We start from the raw sequence: 18,663 nt of genomic DNA on the forward strand, positions 1-18,663 counted from the left end.
GACAAATAAACTGGGGCTGTGGAAAAAAAGGGGGCGGGGCTATTGGGGCTGTCCGCGTGTAGTGTACACTCTTAATCTATAACATTTGTAATTAGAACGTTCATTTTTATCGTCAGTAGCCAATTTGCTGTTTGTGTGAGGGTTTTGCATGATCATGTGAATGGCCGAAAATTTGTGGGCAGATCTAGGGTATTGGATTTTGTCACTAGTCTCCCTTAGACATCTTCGATAAAAGTGTGAATTGTGAAAGACTAATGTCTGTTCTAGGCCCAACCTTACTCTTCTTAGATCTTTTTACTCTTAATATATTTGTTTAATGCTGATCATGAGTGTTGTATTTGTAACTTTCACTTGTAAAACACTTGTTTAATACTCCTTCTGTATTAAAAAATAGAAACATTTGACAAGTTTTAATGCACAATTGGTAAATTAAGTGATAAAAATTGTTAAAGTAAGGGAGATGAAAAGAAAAATGAGTAAAGTAAGAGATAGGAAGAGAAAAAGTAGGGAAGGTAGAGTTTAGTTTTTTGGATGCTACTTTGATTTTACATATATATTAACAATTTGGATGCTACTTTGATTTTACATATATATTAACAATTTTATATCCGGGAGCATAAACTTTTTATAACAAACTAATTTATAGTAGTTTTTAATTAAGAGTTCATTCTTAGGGTCATTTGTTGCCTATTATACTAGGCTCAATCTTTCATCCCTGATTTATGGGCCCGAAAACTAATTAAAACAAGCCCAGTTCCGCGTGCCATTATTATCATTATAGTACATAGTTCCTGAAACAAACAATTGGTTCGTACGGATTTTAATGCATAACTGATAAAATAAAAAAGATGTAGAGAAAGAATAATGGAAGTATTGTTGATGGAGAGTGGAGTTCACATCATTAATAGTGTTATTGGATTATCAAAATTAGAATGTTCATATTTTTCAGAGACGGATGAAAAAAAAATATTTCATAACATCGGTCAAAATGACATGATTTTGAATTCAAAAATTAATAAAGTGGAAGAAATAGAAAAAAATTGATTAAAATTTTATTAATAAATGAATTTATGTCATAAGAAAGAAAAGTTTGCCTATTAATTTATGGAACAGAATAAGATGATAAAAGAAGATTGATTAGCAATGGAGGAAGAACATTGAAAAACTAGCCGTTAAACACAGGCATACCTTTGCTGTAACGTTCAAAATCGAGAAGCCCCTTTCTTTTTATAAACCCACTCTCTCATCATCTCTCATCCTCGCTCTCTCTCACTCTCCATTCTCTGCGATCGCGGAAGAAGTAGTGACAGATCCCCTTTTCTCTCTCTCTCTAAACTGTCTCTTCTTCTCCGATTTGCACAGAATTTTCATCTCTGGATCTCCGTTCGTCATTCTCTTCAAATTCGATTGTTCAAATCAAATTCGTCATTCTCTTCTTCGATGGCCACCGGTACTAACACCCACCACCAGGACAGCAACCCTAACACCCCGGCCGCCGCCGCCGCTCCTCCCAAACAGACTGTTCCCGCCGCCAAAACCGTTGATACTCAGTCCGTTTTGAAAAGGTACTCCTCGGATTATTACTCTCTTCCTTTGTGGCGGTGTACTTCAATTTTTAAGATCCGATTTCCTCAGCTCGTGTGCTAGATGATCTATTTGTTGTATTTAGGGTTTCAATTTTGGCCTTCGTAGTTTCAATGAAGATGGGTTCAATTCTCTGGTATTTAGGGGTTTCCACAATCTTCTTTGCTTTTCTTGCTTGATCTACCCATATAAATGACCTATTGTTGTATAATGTATCGAATTAAAGGAATTAAACAAAATCGTCGTGTATTGTGGATTACAATGTGCGATGCATTTACAGTTGAAATCTAGGGTAAATGAACATGGGTGAGTACATTGCATCAACTTTGGCTTGAAAAGGGTATTTATGTCTGTGGTAAATTATTCTATGCAGATTTAATTTGATAATAACATGACTAATCTAATTTTACATATTATTGAAGAAAATGTTATTCTTGATGGGATAGAGCTCGATGCCTAATTTTGTTATATGCATGAATTTGAAGATTGCAAACATCATTTTTGATGGATAGAGCTAGATTCCTTTTATTGGATTAGATCAAAATAATGTATTGAATTGCACCAAATTTGACTATTGGCGGGATATTGGAGTTGCCTATTTGTTGATGCTAATCTCTGGTTCTGTGCTTGCTATATCAAGTTGGTTATGATGATAGCTGTTATTACAGGGTGCTGCACTCTTTTTATTTAGTAATTTAGGAAATTTTCACCTTTAAGTTTGTTCATTTCTTGTTTATTGTAATCCATCTAACCTGCATATCTACGGACTTGATCCATTTGCCTTCTTTTATAATGTCGATGACTAACTGTCTCAAGTTTGTTCATTGAAACAGATTGCAGTCTGAGCTAATGGCCCTGATGGTAAGAACTATTGCTTTGTGTCATATGGTGCAACAGTTATTTGAATCCTTGTAAGCTCTAATACTCATTCTGATTTGCTTTTAATAATCCTTAGATGGGTGGTGATTCTGGGATATCTGCCTTCCCCGAGGAAGACAACATCTTTTGCTGGAAAGGGACGATTAGCGGCAGCAAAGATACCGTCTTTGAAGGAACTGATTACAAGCTGTCACTGTCCTTCCCTTCGGAGTATCCTTTCAAGGCTCCCAAGGTCAAATTCGAGACATCTTGCTTCCATCCTAACGTCGATATTTATGGGAACATATGCTTGGACATATTGCAGGTTACCACTGCTACTACTACTATTACTCACGATTAGCTTTGTCTTCTGTCGTCATTGCCAGCCGAAACTCACTGTATAATGTAATATATGCAGGATAAGTGGTCATCCGCGTATGATGTTAGAACTATCTTGCTGTCGATTCAGAGCTTGCTTGGAGGTAATACATCAACAATGTTTATTGATGTATAGATGTAGTTGTTTATTGATATCAATTGTGATACTAACTGAGCAATGGTTGTATATGAATAGAGCCCAACATAAGCTCACCACTTAATACCCAGGCAGCAGCCCTTTGGAGCAACCAAGAAGGTATAAATATTTATTTATATACTCATTGCTGGGTTAATATTATCAAATAAATGTTGATAATACTAGTGAATTAAAATCTTTTTGTTATGATTTTTTGGGTTGCAGAGTACCGGAAAATGGTGGAGAAATTGTACAAGCCAGTGGTCTGAAAGAAAGATAGTTGGATGGAATTGGGTTTAGAATTGATTAAAATTAAATGTTTACTGCTACAAGTTACATTTACAGTGTTGGCATAATTCTTTAAACGTTGTTGAGAAGTGAACCTTTTCGGTCCACAATGAATTATTGTTGAATGATACTATATCCCAATGTTACTTAAACTTTTCAAGACTATACTTATGTCATGAACTTTAAGAAATTTTTTAATTTTGGATTGGTAAAATATTTAGTGCTGGAAGTGATAATAATGAATTGAATGTATTGGAGATTCCACCTCAACAAAAAACATCGGGATTGATGTTCATCAAAAAATAATAAAATGCCTCAGAAAAACAAAGTTTGAATATTAATAAAATAATACACGAACTTCAAATGTTGTCAAAAAATATACTAGCAACTTTTGCTTTGTTGAATACTTTGGTCAAGTTGCTCTCTTATTATAGAGCTAATATGGTTTATATTATGGTTATCTAATCTTAGGTTTCTTTTTCATGGGATGATCATGTACAACCTGACTTGTACTGATAATGATCATGATCTAATTATACTAGAATTTGCTTTGAATTTGCATTTTATTTTCAAATTTTCCAATTTATGTTCTATGTACTCTACCTTTTGTATTTTGGATATGCTAATGCGCGAATTGTGGTTAAACAAAAAATAATAATAATATTTCTTCAATGATGTAGTATATCTAGGTGTTAGTATCATCCAAAAGTTGGCATTCTTTGATTGACAAATTCGAAGTTCATGCAGTAAGTACTATTTTTTTTTTGCAATATTCAAACTTCATAGTAGTATATTTTTTCACAAACCGCAGTCAAATCTGGTGAAATTAATTTTTTGGGAAAAGGATTACAAATTCAAAGTTCGTATATTTTTTTTCACACTTTCGAAATTTGTGGGGAAAATCTGAATTAACTAAAAATTGATTCATTTTTTTACTATTAGCCATTTTTTGAACTAAATAATAAATAAATGAACAGAAGGTCAAGAGATTAGATAGGGTTTTTGCCCAGATTGAAGCCGCCCATTTAGGCCTTAAAATTTCATTAATTGATTTAATTTTACTATTCTCTATACTAGCTAAGATTTACCTTATTTCACTTTCACCCACACATATAGTTTATAGCTATTGAAGTCATGTATACATAACAATAACATATACCTTCTTCATCCATAAAAATGTTCAACAATTACCTAAAAAACATGTCCACCAAAATTATAAGTATTTATAACTATTCTTTTTTTATAAAACTGCCACACTCAATCCTTATAATTTACTCTCTAGTATTTTCTTATTTACAAAAGAATTTAGCATATCCCATCATCATGTGACCCTAACACCTATTTACTCATGAGTTTTATTCTTGATGTGACCATTTTATACTACAAAAACAATATCAACCTAATTTTAAAAAATTTATTCAAATCTATATATCACCATATGATTGAAATGTATGTTATTAATATGAGTTGGGCTTTGAGGTTCCGTCGATAAATAATATGGAACGTTGGAATTTTCGTATATACAATAGTATGTTATTGTACGGGATTAAGTTTTAGTAATTGGTATTCCACAATAATATTGCTCTAAATACTCCATATAAATTATATTTTATCCTGTCCTATTACCTTTACTCATGATCATTTACAAAGATTTTTTACGTATGTTAAAAATACTATATATCAAATTATTGTAATTCTCGAGTTCACCAAAAAGGGTTAAAAAGATAGTAAAATGTTAATTGGCATGAATCCATAATTAATTCTTAATTTGCGTAGATATCTTGAAGACATTGATATATTGAGTTGATAGGATGAGTAATGATCGCATGAAAGAATATAAAGCGATTATACATAGATCAAACTTGTTAGAATGGGGACATGCCATGCCACAAAAGAACATAACATACAACAAAATAGCAATTGGTCAAAAGGAATTCCATATGAGAGAGAAATTTTTAGAGTGAAATATAAAGTGGGTTCATAATCTTTTATCAAATTAGGGAAACACACATTGTTCATCCTCTTTGATATAGGGCTACCCCACATTTCAAGACTATGCATTGCATCTAGCTATATTTATAAAATATATAATATTTAATTTGTTGGTTATGCACTTGCCCATCTCGATATCTACTTGATTTAATTGTTATGGGTCAAGTGATCGAAGGGTTAACTTCTAGTGCATTGTAGCTAGGTTAGATAGATTTCTTATCTTAATTTAAAATTTTAAATGGTGAATAGTTAGTTGTTATTCTTGATAAATGTAGTGGACTGGTCATGTAATAGTGTCGCATTCATTATTAATTGAACTTGAGCCCCCAACAAAATATTTCTATGCTTGTAAGTGTATCATTTTGGCACATAAAATAAGGTTATCGGTAGGGTTAAGAAAATACGATAATTATGTTACAATAGGGTTATGTAACATTAATTTAATTTCACGTTATAATGTTGGCACATAAATTAAGGTTGACTAATTTAATAATTGATCAGTATACTCGTAATTAAGTATATATTAACTGAAGTTGAGATTAGGGTTAAGAATAAAGATACTTATGGAATGGGCGTTAACGTTGAGTAGTTTTACTCATTTAGAATAAAGATAAATTGACAAAAATTGTATGTACAAAATGTCCTTCAAATTTGAATAGGATAAGATCAAATTATTTTTAATTGATAACTTCATTAATTGCATACTTTTATGACTAATTTGACCCTATTAACATTTATAGGAGGAAAATTATAATTTTCCTCACTTTATATATTGTTTAAAATATGTAATTGATTTTCTTCTTGAAGATATTCGCCGTTATTAAAAAGATGGAGTAAAATTTTAGATAGAACAATTATTCATAGTATATTAACGAAATAAATTTATTTATTCATTTTATTTAAACTATGACAATGATATGAAGATAAATAATTTGTTCCTTTTTATTCAAAGTAAAAATTGGGCAAAATACTCTTTTATTTACTGCTTTTTTTATTTTTACTTTTTAACTTTTAATTTCACAAGTATTATATACATATTGGTAGATATTTCATAAGAGAAAAATTGTTCGTTTGCAAAAAAAATTCTTTTTATTTTTTTAATATATTTCTTTGTAAAGATATTTTATTATCTTTTATAAATAATATTTTGCTAGTAGATAGAAATATTTATTTATTTATTTTATATAGTATAATATACATTGATAAGATTTCCAAATGAAAATTTTATATAATAAAAAAACTATTATCATTGAATGATATTATATGGATATATGACATTGCTATAAAATATTATTAATATTATATTGTTTGACTCAATAAATATAATACTCCAAACAATCTAGTAGTAATATATAGCCCGTGGTTCACAAATTGATAAGGTCATGTAAAGTTGAAATTATTTGATAAATCACTATAATTTCAATATTTCACTGAAATATTTTAATATTAATTTCATAATTATTTTTACATTGCATTAAATAATATTCATAATAGGGGTGGTCTGTTGATAGCAACCCGTGGCACCCAACATATGGCATATCCTTTAATTGTATGGCTACTAGATAAATTGATATAGTGAAAAGGAGTATATAATAAATCCCTATAATTTTTTAACTCATATTGTATATTCTATAGTGCATCAAATGATAACATGATAGAGGTAATTCGATTATGGAAGGTCGATAGTATTATTTATATATTCAAAAATATATATATATATATATATATATATATATATATATATATATATATATATATATATATAGGGTTGCGTTAAAGATAGAACCATTCTTAAGTGTAGAACCTAGAACTCTACATATTTTATTCATTGGATGAGGAAAAAATGATGGTCAAGATTAAAAATCATACATATTAGACTATGTTTTCACGACATTCCGGACTCAACATGTGAAAAAACTCACATGTTGATGGAAGAATGAATGAAACGAAGAAGAGTCCATGCATGCTTTATTTTTTCACTTATCTGCATTCACCCATTAATAATAGTTTTGGTTGTAATGGGAAGTTGTTGTGCAAATCAACACCATTGGATTAAAAGATCTAACGACCTCCGTTTGGCATTTGTTCTACGTTTAAGAATGGTTCTACGTTTAAGAATGGTTCTATCTTGATCACAATCCTATATATATATATATATGTATATATATATATATACTAGATAATCTTTATTCATATAATTTTGACAATAGTATCAAATACCATATATTGATTATACAAAAAATATATGAAATCATAAGCTTCAAATTATACCAAATCACAAATATTAAAATAGTTGAAGAAAATGAAAATAAAATACAATGTACGTACGAAATCCAAATTAAAAAAATTTACAAATTAGGTATTCGAATAAAATGATAATTTAAATGAATTTATGAAAAATAAGTTTACAAAAAAAAATTATAAATAAAAAACGTTAAGTATTGAAGGAAAGTGTAGCAAATATAATTTACTAGCAAAACTAATTTTCAAATAATTTTATAATATAATATATTATTATATCCATTTTAAATTAAATTTTATCAGATATTATTATTAATTTAATTATCAATTTTGACTATTTTTATTTTATTCTTTTTTCTTTTAACTCATTTTTGATATTTTTTTGTTTAAATATAAAAGCATAATGTAAAATATTTATTTAAATTTCTGAAAATAAAAAACTTTATTAGAAAAAATTTAAGTACAATATTTTTTTTAATATTTAGTTGAAAGTATTATAGTCATCCCTTAATTAACATGAGAGGTTTATAATGTAAAATTAAAGTAGAAGTAAAATAAGTAAGTTCCTTATTTATTGCAAATGATAGAAAATGACAAATATACCCTAACTTTGTATATACAATATTTGTTAATTTATCACTACTCATTTATTTACAGACGTGGGATATTTGCATATTAACTACGGCATATGTGATAATTAAAATACATGCATTAACAAAGGAGTACTAATTATGAAATTAATCGATAAATTAATTAATTAAAGGGTATCAAATATATGAGTCAATTAATGTTACATTAATTATGTTACCCCTATGAGTTATATTATTATATCACACATTTATCGAAACCACCACTTAAATATTAGTATTCCATAATACCGTCGATAGTACTAATTAACCACAAATCTAAAATGATTCCACCATAAGTTATAGAAACGTCAAATTAAGCACAAATTTTATTTCTTCAACTCTTACAAACACAATATTTTCAGTTACACACAAACTGAGCTACGCTTTTTACAAAAATCAACACACCTTTGGTAAACTAGCTATACATGCATTAAAAACATACTACTTAACTATTTACATACAAAACTACGTCTAAATAAAATTTACTGGGCTTGATGAAGTAGTTTTTGTGGATAATTTGAAGAAAAACAACCAAACGCTTTGTCTCAAAAAGAAAAGAAAAAGATATTTCTTATACTAATAATTACTCAACAAATTGTTGAGGCCCTACCTTTGGAGTTTGGACATACAATATTAAATTTTCTTTATTGATACATAGTTGATAGCTACTGATGAACAGAGTGTGGATTTGGTGAGGACAAACGCATCCATCTCAAACCAATAAATTAATTAAATAATTATTCCGAGTCCATATCATCATACATGGATCAAATTTAACCAAATTATAACGTGTTTTGAATTAGATCATAAGTGATCATTTAGCTAGAAAAACATACTCCATATATTTATGAATTAACACAATAAAGATAACCAGTAAAAATCCAATTAGATATATGATGATGAAGACAACAAACACTATATTTTCTATATATATCTTTTCCATATAGAGAGATGAGTGGTTATACAAATTAATTAGAAAATTGAATTAATAATGTTGATGTGGATAGTAGCATCCAGGAACAATATCTTGCAAACACTTTAATCGCTCATTAATTTTTCCTCTTCTAACCTGATATATATGCAGATGCATGATTATTTAACTAATTCTTTTTTAATGATAAATGAACATAAATTTAAAAACGCACTCGTTCAGCTAAACTGTGACTATCGGTGGCTTGGCCTGTCTTGGCTCTTACATGAATCACTTGATCACCTCTCTGAATTGATTCTTCTTCTTTCTTTGCTCTTCTTCCCCGACACTATAATGTGATGTAATAATTCACACGCGTATATACAATTAGTTCATAATTAATTAGAATTGAACAAAATGTGGAATAGCTAGGAAGGAAGGTGACATTAACATTAGGTAGGTTTGGTTGAGGTGATGAAGAAGTGCTCAAATCGGCTGCTTTCATCTTCCTTTGATTAATATCGTCGATCGTAATCTGTGGCTCGTTTATTGATCGTCAAATAGGGAGTAAAAATTGTTGATCAACGAGGAGACATCCACCCAAGTCAAGTAGCTATACCACAATTGTGCGTCGATACTTTTCTTCTCTTCTCTTCTCTTCAAATTCATCACTTACTCTATCCCTATTTATAATACTCAATCGGTCCCACCTAAACTTGAACATTTATTTTACACAAAAATTTATAGATAAGTGTTTAGTGGTTAAATAGGAAGAAAAAATAAAGTAAGAACGAAAATGAAAGAGTGGAAAAGGACTCATGTATCTTAAAATGTTCTACCTATGAATACAATTTAATTAGTACAATTGTTCCTACTCAAGATGTTCACTTTTTATATTTGGAAATAAATTTCTCACTTCCTTTTTTTTTTATTCTAACTATTTTTTTTCTTTTTACTTACTTCATCAAACTATTCATCCTAAAATTCAAAAATGGGGATATGTTGAGTGGGGGCGGAGGGAGTATCTAGGAGAAGGGAATATTAGTACACAAGTCTCAATTAGTATATTTCTTTTTGTTTTTTTAATTATATTCTATTAATAATGAGTAAGAACGAGTGCCTCTCCCTCCTACACTCAAAGGAATATGCCACAAATTTAATGATAAAAAAAATTAAAATGCAGCTGGAAATTTATTTCTGAATTGCATAAGTCAGAAATTACTACTGTTTTGCATTCAGGTTCAAAGAGGGGGGATGTCATTTATTTGTTCCAAAAAACCAAAACAATAGGTAGTGGTGAAAATGAAATGCTATAATTCATCAGAATCATTAGATGACACAAAATACAACTTATCCATACATTTGCGTATAAAGGACTAATTACTTAAAACCATCTCACCATTAAGCTTTACCTATTCAATAAGAAGTTTTAATTATCTTCAAATCTATCCCAATCTTCAAAAATTACTACTATCAAATTTACACCTAATCTTTCAAACTTTTATCAAATCTGTCACAAGATTAAATTTCTTCTACATCATATTCGTGACATGGCATGCCAGAAGCTTTTGTGTATATTCTCTTCTAACTCAAAAATAAAATTCTAGGTGTCGTTTCCCAAATAAAAAATAACAAAACTGCATACAAATATTAGTAACATAAAAAACTGCAACACTCACGTACAAAAACACATAGTTTCTATCACGTAAAAAATTTTCACAATTACGTAAGCTTTCTAGCATGCCATGTCATTAATATGATACTGGAAATTGAATTTGGTTATAGATTTAATAAAGATTTTAAAAATTATGTATAAATTTGATACTCCCTCCGTCCCTTAAAATTTGGCACCATTTGACCTGGCACGGGTTTTAAGAAATATAATAGAAAATGGATTGAAAAAGTTAGTGACACGTGGATCCTACTTTTATATATTAGTTTTAGTGGAATTTAGTGTCCACTACCAAAAACTCATTTGTTTTATGAGTTTTTCAAAGCTGACAAAGCATCCTTTGTAGTTGCTGAGATTACTGCATCTGAAGCATTAGGGAGGTAGTAGTATTTTCCTGGAAATTTAATACAAAAGTGACATTAAAAGAACATCTTCATTTCAAAGGCTCTAAATGTACTAATTAAAGTTACGTACCTTGCGCCACTCGCGCGATCTCTTTGGCAAAACCAGTCGAAACAAACTTATTCTCTGTGTCAATAACTAGAAGCGACATCCCTGCTTTAAATATTTTCCCTGCGACCTCAAGAATCTCATCCTGAAAGAAATGAGACTTGATCATTAAGATCGAGCAGAGCTATTTAGGTTTAGTATGTTGCACCACTCTTCGATGTTTTTACCTTCAATTCTTGAGCAGTGGGTTTAGGCAGATCAGCAGCAGCTTCTAGATCAGTAGATCTTTTAAGTGATATGTTGGCTCTTCCATCTGTTATCGCAACAATCATTATGCGCCCAACATCACCACTCTTCTCTGCGTTCATCCCAACTCTAACAGCCTACGGAAAAGGTTTGGCAAACAGGGATTAGAATACATTAGTAATTGCAGTTTCTTCACATTAAGATTAGTAGTTGGAAAACATGATCTGCTCAAATACGAGACCGTCTATTTGAAGCTTAAGAAAAATTAGAAGCTTTGATGCGCTAGATGTTGGTAATCTTTATCCATGCAATGTAAATGAATTGAAACTTAACAAAATAGCAGGTCCACTGATTGCAGCATATCCAAGAAAAGCTCCAGATTATTAACAGCATCAGATATACATACCGTGGTAAGACCATGGGCAAGAGGGGAGCCCCCACCACATGGAAGTCTCTCTAGACGTTTCCTTGCCATGGAAATTGACCTGGAAGGAGGCAGCAGAACTTCTGCGGCATCTCCACGGAATGGTATGATGGAGACCTATATATTCAAGCATCAAATAAGAACATGGAAGTAGTTCATTTTCAAGCTCCCATTACATATGCTAATTAAAAATAGTCCATGCAAAAGCACCTCTGGAAGCAATATTGAAGTGAAGAAACAATTGAGTAGATAGAAGCTAATCCCAGAAAACATGGAAAGGAAGAGGAGTATTTTAGATGCACCTGATCTCTGCTCGTATAACTCTCGGCTAGTAGTTTAAGTGCTGCACCTTTTGCATTTTGCATTCTGTTTAGTGCCATACTTCCACTTGCATCAACAACAAATATGACCTGCCATAATTAGTAGAATCTCAGTTACTAGTTCTGTTTTAAAAAGGAATGAGAATATCAAGAAGCTTGGTTGATATAAGACACAAAATATTGCTTCCCATAGCATTACCAAAAATTAGTAAGGACAGAAGTAACGATCAAAAGATGTAGGTTTTTTTACCCTACCAGGGCTCCTGCTTTACGAGCCATTCTTTTAGCACGCATGTCTGTTTTTTCTACAAAAACTTTTCTTGTCTTCTGGAGATCCTTCTCTCTCCGCAACTTTTGATAAGGTGCAGCTGCTCTTAGTGTTGCATCAACAGCTAACCTCTTTACAGGACCCTGCTTTTCATTATAGAACTCTATAAGAGAAGTTTCTACACAATTAATCACACTTCTATGTAGAAGTTTAGAAGAAAAGATATGTAAACGTGAATTTTAACTAGTAGCTAATTGACCATTTTAATGTCTCAGACCCCAAGTAAAGCTTCCTCAAGGATGAGATGAAAGGACAGACATCTGACCTTCGGAAGCATAGGCTTAATATAACGACCTCGATCCTCAGAAAAGATAACATTCTTTGCTCTTCCAGCCTTCCCTTTTCGTCTCTGTGCCTGTTGTGCAAAGAACAGAAGTTTCTCGTCCACTAAACCTCCTTCAGCATCAAAGATGAACTCTTCAGGTATTTGGTCCTGTTCCTGCTCGTTCTCTTCATCTTTCTCCTCGTCATTCTCATCCTATTACCAAAGACAAGAGAACATTCAAGATGGTTAGCAAGGACAAGCCTTAGAATTCTCCTCATAATGGAGTTCCTTTAGTCATCAAATTAGTGACAAATGGTTGATTGGAAAAAGCAAGCAAATCAATTAAAATTAATGAACTGGCAGACCTTTTCATCTTTATCTTCCTCTTCATTTTGCTCTTCTCCAGCATCCTGATTTTGTGGTGGAGGGGGTGGAGGAGGTTGCTGGTTTTGCGGGTCGGGTGGAGTCTCATTAATGCTGGAACGTGGAAGGATAACCAATTCTACCTGCATTAACAGCAATCTCTCATAATTCTCTCCATTAGAGTTTTTTTAAAGGTGTCTTGAGAGGGTTATAACGTATCGCTAAGCAGTGTTCTTCTTCTTAATTAAAAAAAAGGGAGAAAAGAAGACGAAGATCAGAAACCCACATCAATATCTTCAATATTGTTTTCTCAATATCTCTAAAGAAATGATGTTATGGATCGATGACTGGACATGCTTTCATTCACTTTTAGATCTTCATTTCTTACATTTAAACTCGACCATATTCTGCTGTCCATCTTTTAAATTTGTGATGTCACTAAGTGCTTGTAGATTTCAATATAATGGATATTTCTGGTACTTTTTTAGCTTCGAATTGGGGTGTGTTATCTGCTAATTTAGGTCATGTTGGGATAATGTTGGTAAGTTTTTGCTAAAGTTTGGTATGTATCAGATGGTTCAGGTATCTCTGATTGGCAGGTCTGATCATGTTATACTGTAATTCCTACTTATAATGCTTTCAAGGTCCTTTAGACATACTCATTTGTGATTCATGTGCAACGGATGCTTGTCATAAAAGCTTGATCCTCTCAGAAACTGTGCACCTTAAGAACTAACTCAGTCTCAACCCAATCAAATATGAGCTAAGCATGCTGATAAACAGCAACCATTGGCTTGCCTTTATTGTCAGCGGCAAAAGCCTAACCGGTATAGACTTATGCTCAAAAATTCGTTACATACATTGATAATCAACAGTGATATCCACATCATCACTTTCGACTCTAAGGCATCTCTCAGATAGACATTTTAATAAAATGACAGAAACGTAATGCAATTATGTAGTGTTACTTACAGCTTTTTTCAGGTCGTCCACGTTGACTTTCTCTCGGCCCTCAAGAGCAGCTAGACACCTGGCGACTCGTGCAGCATATAACTCAGCTCTGTGCCCCTGCAATTCAAAAATATGGACAAAATATGCTATTCATGCATAACCTTCTAAAGTTTTCATTACACTTGCATATATAAAACCACTCATAAAATAAATAACAAACAGATGCATATCCTTTTTAATGAAATGGCAACTGGCAATATCAAATGCCCAAGAAGGTAGCGCGTGAGTTTCACCAAGTTGTATGGATAAGTTTCTGGTGTTAGCAGTACAGCACCAGACTTAAAAGACACCATAAGAGTATAAGTTGCATGTTAAGTTGTATTAACATAAGACTAACAGATTTTCTCCCTATATGGAATTAAAGAATGTCCTTTGAATCGACTGACCAAGGGAAAGAATAGACAAGAATACATAAACGTATAATCAAATTAACCAATATAGAATAAAGTTTTATGTCAATGTAACAATGAGTATAAGCTTTCATAATGGTATAAGAGAACTTATTAGGAAAATTAAGAAGAGTTTCAAACCAAAAACCTGGCAACCGCCTCGGAGGGCTTCCATGACAAGGTATTTTACTTGATCTCTGCTTATGCTCACATCCTTCAAGTACTCCCGTGCCAAAATTATCTGCATAGAAGATAATATCATTAGTCAATGACACATTAACTATATATAGAGAGAAATAAGATCAAGTGAGAACGGAGTTTTTATGATAGAAATGGGAATACATGCACAAACGCATAAAATCCATTAACAAGAGATGAACTGATAAATGTAACACATGTACAATCACATTAGTTGATTTGTGATCGTGCATGTAGTACATGTTTTTGTTTAATCTGTTGTTCATGGATTTAATGTGTTCATTCTCACCGGACACTTTAGTATTAACAGGGCAACTAAAAGTACCATTTGCCAGATGCATTTCAAAACAATCTAAACAGCAGCAAGTACGTAATCCCTTTTACATGGTACAGTAAATGAAATTACAAAAGAGAATCCTAATAACTATTAAACTGTCTATTTGATCAGTATGGTGTGCAAGAGTATTTGCAAAATCATCTATCTTCATCTCTGACACTGTCCACTCAGCTAAATTACTACTCTTGATGATAGCTTCTGACAAACAGGATAAACCATTGTAAACATAAAAATGTGTCAAGGTAGCTCCAAACCAACAATTTAGTTTGTGTGTCAATGGAAGCATGGGTATGCAACAAAATCTCCATTTACAATATTAGTACTATAATTACAAGTGATTATACCAAGGGTAAATACCATTTTATATCTCATTCTTTGGGAAGGAGACCACATAAGCCATCATGATATCATTGATGTGGAACTGTTCTTTTTCTAAGGGAGTTATATCTGAAAATAAACGAAAAAGTATGCTACCTTGTTGTAGTTACGTGTACATTGGGTTATTTTCGTGAAAATTTTCAATGTGTGGGAATTGATATTTCCATTGTTGATTACTGATAACATGTTTTACACTATAATATACTCCCATGAAAAAAAATTCCTAATGTTTAGTGTCACTGGAACATTTTTGGTTGAATGTTTGTGAGGGATGAAGGGTCCCACATTATTTTATGGTGTTTGTGAGATGTTTAAAATATCCGAGGTGGGCCCAATATTGGTGTTTGTGTACATATTCTGGTGAATTGAGGTTGATAATGAAGAAGATTATTGTGGCGTAGTGTCCAACAAAAGGAATATGCATGTTTTTTGTGGACAGATGAAAATGGAAAGATAGGCTTGTTTTTCGTGGACATAGGAAGCAAAGATTATTCTTTTAGACACAAAGTACCTGTGTCTTTGCCATGTCCATCTCTTCCTCAACCATTTTAATAACTTCACCACTTTTTTCTTGAAACTCTGTGGCGATTTCAACAGCAGCAACCCGATCGTCAAAACTCATAGGAAGATCTGCACTGCAGAAGAGGGTGTCATCAGCCTTAGAATTCAAAACTAGAATATCACCAAATGGATAGCTGAACACAATATGTCATCTAGAGGTTATTAATCTTGGTTAAAAAAATCTCAGTTTAACCAAGCTATGTACAGAAACAAATATTATATTGCCGAAATTCACCATTCTATCAAAATGGATAACTGAACAAAAGATATCTTCTAGATAATATTAATCTTGGTTACAAGAATTATTTATCAACGTCTAAAAGTAAACTTGACATTAGACATGAAACTATTTGTTGCTTAAATAAGGAGCCCAGTGACTTAATTCATACACCAGCCTCAATACCAGGGCATTCAAAATTCAAACTGATCACTAGTCTTACCTCAAATTTATCGCAATTCGATCCAATAGATGTTCCCTGACAGCTCCCTCTTCAGGATTATAAGTAGCAATGAGAAGTGGTTTGCATGGGTGTCTAAAACTTATGCCTTCCCTCTCTACAATATTGACCCCCTCTGTCAATACATTGAGAAGCAAATTGCTTATTCCTTCGTCCAGAAGATTTATCTCATCAACATACAATACTCCCCTATGAGCCTCTGCAAGAAGCCCCGGCTGGAAAACTGTTGTTCCAGATTTCACAGACTCCTCAACATCAACAGATCCTAACAGTCTATCCTCTGTAACACCAAGTGGAATCTGCAAGACAATTGAAATTAACATAACATGTATAACAGATATCCTACTTGAAAAAATTGCTTCTTCAGAAACTACCTGGACAAAAGGTGACTTGACAATTTGGGTCTTTATATTACCAGCAGAATCACGCTCTAACTTATCTGAAAGTCCATCTTCCCACCTTTAAATTAAAAAAAAGGAGATACCTCATAACGCTTGTCGAACAGTGAAACTAAACCACGTGATTATTTTCCAATTTTGGAATAAGACAACAGAAACAGAACAACAATTAAAATATCATGTAAGCAGCTGAACCAATACAACTCAGTTTTGAAATTATTTGATTTGTATTTCATATCAAGCTAAACCACTCTTACAGGAAGACTGGAGAATCTCGACTCAGTGGTGTGCATCCATAAAATAAAATAACATATTAAGAGTTGTCACTCATTTCTTACCATAAATTCCCTACTGATTAACAAACCAGATTTTCATTTGAGCAGTCTTTACAGTACAATTAGTCGATTTGGCTTCCCATTAAAACAATTTTGAACCATCATTTAATTTTATCACTGCTTAACATCACTCAGATTCCGTAACATATAATAATGTTTCTAAAGTAGTAAACCTTACTCGTCTGGGCATGCTGGGTCAGCATTTGCGAATGATCCGACAGCAACCTCAATAGGTGGAAGAATTGCATGCAGACCGCGTGCCATTACAGTTTTTGCGGTTCCCCGCTTTCCAGATATGGCTATTCCTCCAACCTCACGGTCTGTAGCCCCAAGCAGAAGAGCAGTCTTGATGGCATCCTGTATAAATTCGATGTTTCCAATTTATAGAAGAGTTCACATATGGAGTAATAAATAAAGCTGATTGGGGCAATGAATGAAAGTACGGATTCAGTTCTAACACATAGTTAGCCAATTATTCAAATTTGTAGAGTACTGTACAACCATGAAAATCCAGTCGTTCATATTACTGATGGGACTTTAATCACTTAATTGATTCCATCCTAATCTCATTCCTTGTTTAAAACTGACAGTAAGATGTGTCTAGAAATAGAATTACAATGGAAAGGAGGGCGGTTGAAAACCTGGCCAACGACAGCGGCCAATGGAAAGTACTGTCTGCCGTAGGGATTGGCAGCTTGATCGGCTGTGTCATCAACTCTGAGAGAGCCATTTTCGGAATCGAGAGTGACGGTAGCTGCCACACTCAGCCTCCCCCGCCTAGATTTTGAATGCACGAAATATGTTGGAGGCCTCAAAGAGCGGGACAATGCAAGCAGCGGATTGAATGATTTGGAAGTTAGCAAGGAATTTGAAGGCGAAAATGGTGGAATTGGAGCAGAAGAAAACGCCATTAGACTACAATCATACGAATTCCAACTTCAAACTAGACGCGCTAGTAAGAGTAAGAGATGTTATCCATTTCCATTTCCATTTCCATTTCCATTTCCATTTCCATTTCCAACTCATCTTATCTTTCTAGATTTCTCACTTGTTTTTCATTCAAGTCGCGTTTTCAGTTCAGCACTTTTAAAAACTGCTTACTGTTTTGTTTTGATTTACTAATTCATAAAACGATGTAGTATTGTTATTTTGTTTTTCTTGAAATCCTACTTTGCTACTTGGAAGCCTAAATTGTTTTACTGTTGAGACACTTTTGCTCTATTGTGTATAAATAAATGTTTTTAAATTGAATAATACATTGTTATTTTCGGTATAATAATATCTCAATTCAAGATTTTACACATTTCATAGTCTAGGCGATAAAGAAAAGTGAAAAACAAGCAAAATATTGTTGCAACAATTCGTTGAATTCCTTGAGACAAATAGGTTTTTATGCCTATTTGCGCAGGGTGTATTTAATTAGATTATTTGGAAAATATGAGAGGATTGATTGAATGCTTCTCCTGCATTCATGGAAAGAAAATTATCCATTTGTTAAGTGTTGGATTGAACTA

At 32.3% G+C, this 18,663-nt stretch overlaps 2 protein-coding genes across 2 annotated transcripts; one reads left to right on the plus strand and one right to left on the minus strand.

Moving 5' to 3' along the window:
• Nucleotides 1-1,166: 1,166 nt before the first annotated feature.
• On the plus strand, nucleotides 1,167-3,409 carry LOC121746532 (ubiquitin-conjugating enzyme E2 19-like). Its single transcript, XM_042140413.1, has 6 exons — nucleotides 1,167-1,565; nucleotides 2,418-2,445; nucleotides 2,540-2,767; nucleotides 2,861-2,924; nucleotides 3,017-3,076; nucleotides 3,182-3,409. The coding sequence occupies exons 1-6, from the start codon at nucleotides 1,441-1,443 to the stop codon at nucleotides 3,223-3,225; spliced, it is 549 nt and encodes a 182-aa protein (XP_041996347.1). The 5' UTR covers nucleotides 1,167-1,440; the 3' UTR covers nucleotides 3,226-3,409.
• Nucleotides 3,410-10,885: 7,476 nt separating this feature from the next.
• On the minus strand, nucleotides 10,886-18,157 carry LOC121746735 (magnesium-chelatase subunit ChlD, chloroplastic-like). Its single transcript, XM_042140660.1, has 15 exons — nucleotides 17,791-18,157; nucleotides 17,328-17,506; nucleotides 16,791-16,875; nucleotides 16,399-16,715; nucleotides 15,909-16,032; nucleotides 14,633-14,725; nucleotides 14,057-14,152; nucleotides 13,087-13,227; nucleotides 12,722-12,934; nucleotides 12,384-12,539; nucleotides 12,111-12,218; nucleotides 11,791-11,925; nucleotides 11,366-11,521; nucleotides 11,163-11,283; nucleotides 10,886-11,082 (listed from the first exon to the last, which is right to left on the minus strand). Exons 1-15 carry the CDS (start codon nucleotides 18,058-18,060, stop codon nucleotides 10,997-10,999), a joined length of 2,280 nt encoding a protein of 759 aa, XP_041996594.1. The 5' UTR covers nucleotides 18,061-18,157; the 3' UTR covers nucleotides 10,886-10,996.
• Nucleotides 18,158-18,663: the final 506 nt, after the last annotated feature.

The sequence above is a fragment of the Salvia splendens genome, chromosome 9 (genome assembly GCF_004379255.2).
Source record: "Salvia splendens isolate huo1 chromosome 9, SspV2, whole genome shotgun sequence".
Lineage (NCBI taxonomy): Eukaryota > Viridiplantae > Streptophyta > Magnoliopsida > Lamiales > Lamiaceae > Salvia > Salvia splendens.

Excerpts from the sequence above, each read along its gene's own strand:
- LOC121746532 (XM_042140413.1), top strand. The coding sequence starts at position 1,441 with ATGGCCACCGGTACTAACACCCACCACCAGGACAGCAACCCTAACACC. Across the intron at positions 2,446-2,539 it reads CTGAGCTAATGGCCCTGATG|ATGGGTGGTGATTCTGGGAT; the intron begins GTAAGAACTATT and ends AATAATCCTTAG. Across the intron at positions 2,768-2,860 it reads TATGCTTGGACATATTGCAG|GATAAGTGGTCATCCGCGTA; the intron begins GTTACCACTGCT and ends TAATATATGCAG.
- LOC121746735 (XM_042140660.1), bottom strand. The coding sequence starts at position 18,060 with ATGGCGTTTTCTTCTGCTCCAATTCCACCATTTTCGCCTTCAAATTCC. Across the intron at positions 12,540-12,721 it reads TTAAGCCTATGCTTCCGAAG|GGTCCTGTAAAGAGGTTAGC; the intron begins GTCAGATGTCTG and ends AATGAAAAGCAG. Across the intron at positions 12,219-12,383 it reads CTCGTAAAGCAGGAGCCCTG|GTCATATTTGTTGTTGATGC; the intron begins GTAGGGTAAAAA and ends TAATTATGGCAG.